General features: G+C 34.1%; 1 protein-coding gene across 2 annotated transcripts in view; it reads right to left on the bottom strand.

Annotated features, from left to right (window-relative positions):
* Positions 1 to 3,157: 3,157 nt before the first annotated feature.
* The window catches only part of LOC110019606 (receptor-like serine/threonine-protein kinase SD1-8), an 11,777-nt gene continuing 10,293 nt past the window's right edge, over positions 3,158 to 4,641 (bottom strand). For both annotated transcript variants that reach the window (XM_020717341.1, XM_020717340.1), the window contains exons 6-8: positions 4,113 to 4,350; positions 3,851 to 4,001; positions 3,158 to 3,762 (exon numbers count right to left, since the gene is read on the bottom strand). In XM_020717341.1, the coding sequence (XP_020573000.1) occupies positions 3,451 to 3,762; positions 3,851 to 4,001; positions 4,113 to 4,350 (701 nt within the window). In that variant the 3' untranslated portion in view covers positions 3,158 to 3,450. The remainder of the gene's footprint in view (positions 3,763 to 3,850; positions 4,002 to 4,112; positions 4,351 to 4,641) is intronic.

Raw genomic sequence — 4,641 nt, 5'->3', positions numbered from 1 at the left:
TATCCCAATATATATATAAATTGAAAAGTTAAATTCTTATTTTCTTCAGGATCAAGTTTTGATACTGTTGCAAAGTAAGGAAATATAAGTGAAAACTATAATTAAAGTGATTGTTATACTGCTGCATCTAGGCAGTATCAGGGATCAGTGATGCATGAAAAAGTTAACCAGAATTTAGGAATATGTTTATACATTTCTATTGATGATATTTAACTTTAAGAAAGGTATTTTTTTTGTTTATCTTGCTGGTACAACAAGTAATTGAAGTGGGGAAACCAAGAGAGCACTTGTAGCTGGATGGTGCAAAGTGGCACTTGCATTAAACACCGAGCCCTTGGTTCTTAGGCGCTGTCTCTACCTTAACAACTCTAGAGGTTGGCTATTAGGCACCAACCATTGGGTGTCAAGGCGTCGTGATACCAATGATTAGGTGTCGGACTCTTGAGCGCTTAAGTGTTCAATCATTCCACTACAAACCGAGAGCTTGGTGCCTAGGCGCCAGCAAGTGATTTGGGTAGTTGCTGCAGTTCAGATGGCCAGATGTGGGGGATCGTTTGCCTGAGAAAGGGAGTTTTAGATGCTAATTATTGGAGCTTATAAATATTATTGTGTTGCATAAATTCTGTAGATTAATGTTAATGGGCTATAGATTGATGTGAGATTGATGCTAGGGGGCTATAGATTGATGAGGGATTGATGTTCGATAGTTACTTAGGGATTTTTCTTAATTTGGAGAGACATGGTTCTTCTTATAAGTGATGAGGGAGTGGGGTTCTTCCAGACATGAGTTAGTCAATCTGTGGGAGAGCTGATTTGAGTCATCTTTGGACATTTTAAAGGAGAAATAGCTAAGTATTTATGGTTACTTGTTTGCGTATTTCTATTGCAACTAAGTATTAGTGGATTTGTCTTTTGTTCAATGCAATTGTTTCATGATTTCAACATGCTTCTTGGTTGACAGGATGAATGGAATGTGAAATGCTATTTAATTTATCTATTTTCAAATGGTGATGATTAATCTTAATAACTTATTTTATTTTTCATTCTGGCCAATTAAACTGTTAAAACTTATTGTGAACCATAAGTTTTCAGAGAATCTATGGTAGAATCAAATTGGTTAGTCACATTAAACTATCATTTATAGGTTGATATGTCTTGTAGGAAGATGCAAACGGTAGGGAAATATGTTTTAAAAGGATAGTTATGGGATTTCAGGAATTAAATTCATTTATATCCAAGCTTCTTTATGTACTCATAAGAGGGTAAAGAAGATTGTTGCTCCTATTTGTCACAAGTCTTTTAGTACTTTCAACTTTATATTCCATGTAATTCACTTAACTGATTACAAGGAAGAGCCTCTTAAGTATTTGATATCTTTCAATCCAAATTGCTAAAAATAGGATTAGTTGTGTAGGATTTAAATTTACTGTTTGTTGTAACATATTAGGTTAACTTTTCAGACTTTAACATTTTAACCTTTTAGGCTAGGACTAAAACCCGTAGTCTAGAACTTTTCATAACAAAAATTATTTCATTCCTTATGAGATCAGCATTCCAGACTCTAAAATCTGATATTACTGATATGACACATGCACTTGCATGAGCCCCCGGTGTGATGTAGCCTGGAAGTGATATCAGTGGGGAAGAAAAAAATTTTAAGTTTGGTGAAGACTTAACATCTACACATGAAAATCTGCATAAAGTTATTTACACATGGAGACTACATATGAAAATTACACTTGTAATTTCATATGAAAGCAAATCACACATAAAAATCATAGACATAAGAGTCATATATTTAGACAAATCACATGATAATCCTAACACATGACAATAAACTACATATCGAAGCTATAAGAAAATAAATTATATAATAATCTTATACAAAACAACAAACTACACATGAAAGCTTGTCAATATGAGGTTTTACTGATATGCGACATAGTTATGCTGAAATCCGACATAGGTACGCAAAAAGATAGCGTAGCTATGCCGAGACCCCACGTAACTACAACTACTGCTCAGTTCAACACGCATTCTTTTGCTCTTATTTGCAGAAAGGATGACATAATTACGCCTGAGTTAGGCGTAGGTAAGTTGAGCCCTTAGGCTGTCCAACTTCTTATTTTTACTTCCTGAAGCATGCTCAACGCTGGTAATCTGCAAAACATACTCAAAATATATTCCAAAAATGTAAAATCATCATAATAAAAAAAATTGCACAAATTATGTAGGAATTGTCATGAATTTGACTCACATCAGCAAGTAACAGATTGTATTATTGTTGTTAATCATTTGTTGCTCTCATCACAACAAATTGTTGGGCATAACATATGGTGTTGGATCTCTTTTCTAAGCCTACTGCCACACATCTGTGACCTTATTTTTCATTTAAAGTTATATTTTTTGGATTTTTATTTTTGAGCTACTAATTTCAAAGGTATGTTTCATTGCAGCACTTTTTGAGGGTCCCTACATGTGCCAGTTTTCTTCTATTGAAATATGTCGGGTTTTGGATATTGCTATTCCGAAAAATCAAAGAATTTCTTGTTAGTTTGTCTTATTTACTAAATTTTCTCTTTTTGGGAAAACAAGAGCAGTGCTCAATTTTTGTTACAGAGAGCAGAAACAAGTAAAGTCGGTATTACAAGATGGAGCCTTAGAGCGGCTCTAGACAAAAGGATCTAAACTAAAATAAGACAAACTAAAAAACAAATTTAATGAGAGCTCTTATAAAGACTTGGGCACAAACGTAATTCTACGCCCATAATGAATTTTCCATCGCTTGAAGCGGAAAGATGAGCTCAAAATGCACGAGTTGGATTGTTTGATGCATACCATCAAGTTCCTCTTTATTTACATATCTAACATCTAAACATCACTTTTAACATTTATACCAACAAAAAGTTTCATACCACATAAGAGTATCGCTATTTTGCCTCTCCAAAGGTTAAATCTATCTTTTCATGCATAAACAAGGAGACATACTTTAAAAATGAAAATATATTTGAATTGAGTGGTATGCATGTAAATCTTCCTATGAAACATATTAATTTTGTTGCTCTTGCGATCCCCTCCATAACTAAAGTATAGCACCTGATTCATTGAGGCATCAAAAAAAGAAAAAATCCCCAAGGAAGCACATTGCGTGTAAGCCATTATGAGCTAAAAAGGCCATTGTATTATAAAGCTCGAAAACAATGAAAATAAATCTAGCGGCTCCTTACAAAATCGACAGGATAGTTCTTATCGAAATTCCCTTCATAGAAGCAACCATTTCATCTTCCAAACAGTCATTAATCCCTCCCGGAAAAAAATCCAAACAGCCAAAAAAATAAAAAACAATTGTAAAGCATACTGCACCTATATTCAACTATAACTGTCTCTGAATCCTCAAACACCTGAAACCAAATAAATAAATCCTAAAAAATTATCTATATGTCTGTCTGTCTATCTTCCTTCAATAATTGAAACTGATATATCATAATTTACAGTAGTTGAATCTTGTTTGCTCGACGACGAGTCAGAATCTACCGCAAGTCTCGAAATAAATCCAGGCTGTTTAGGCTCAGGCAATCTCAATCCACTGTCACCAGCCAGCATCAGAACTATCCAAGACATTAGTGGCCGATCCTCCGGCCTCTCTTGAACACATAACAAGCCAATTTTTATGCACTTCAGAACTTCATCAACTGAGAAATCAGAGTTCATTGTTTCATCAACTATATTCAGGCTATTTTCTTCATTCCACAGACTCCATACCTGCATCATATATACATTATACATAATTATACATAAGAGACAAAATAATGATTATTAGTGATCAAATTATTCAGTACTTAAACCTTACGTGGCCAAGAAGATTCATGTGAGGAGAACTGCTGTAAACCCCTCTGTTCCTCTTTCCACTAATGATTTCCAGCACCAAAACTCCAAAACTAAATACATCTGACTTCATCGAGAAGACGCCGTCCATTGCATATTCTGGCGGCATGTATCCGCTGGAATTTAATATCATAGTTAACAATTAGATATATGAGTTTGTATACATTGAGGACTGACTTCGAATGCCATGAAACGAAGTGTATATAGTTATTTATTTATATACTTACTATGTACCCACAACTCTTTTAGTATTCACTTCCGTTTCATCTCCACCAAAAATTCTTGCCATGCCAAAGTCTGAGATTTTGGGGTTCATCTCTCCGTCGAGGAGAATGTTGCTGGCTTTGAGATCCCGGTGGATTATTCGAAGCCTCGAGTCTTGATGAAGATAAAGGAGGCCACGAGAGATTCCGAATATGATTTCGTAGCGTGTTCGCCAATTTAATAGCACCGATTTGGCTTTATCTGTGAGATTTTTGTGACTTTGTCAAAAGATACTAGTTTTATCTTCTTTTCAATTATGATATGGATAAGAAAGACGCATATAGCAAAATTTATGTTAGACACCATTCACTAACAGATGGAAGGGTAAAATGGCATTCTTATTTTTTGTGTAAATAAAATCAAGCAGAAGATAATTTTTTAACTGTTCAAAGTTAATTAATAAGGTACAACAAACGATGATTATGAGCAAGGATTACTGAAAATTTAAATATATAAATTATACTTATATATATATATATATATATATATATA

The sequence above is a fragment of the Phalaenopsis equestris genome, unplaced genomic scaffold (assembly GCF_001263595.1).
Source record: "Phalaenopsis equestris unplaced genomic scaffold, ASM126359v1 Scaffold000063, whole genome shotgun sequence".
In the NCBI taxonomy this organism is placed as follows: domain Eukaryota; kingdom Viridiplantae; phylum Streptophyta; class Magnoliopsida; order Asparagales; family Orchidaceae; genus Phalaenopsis; species Phalaenopsis equestris.
The sequence above is the reverse complement of the archived record's forward strand: the minus strand, read 5'-3'. Positions and strand labels throughout refer to the sequence as shown.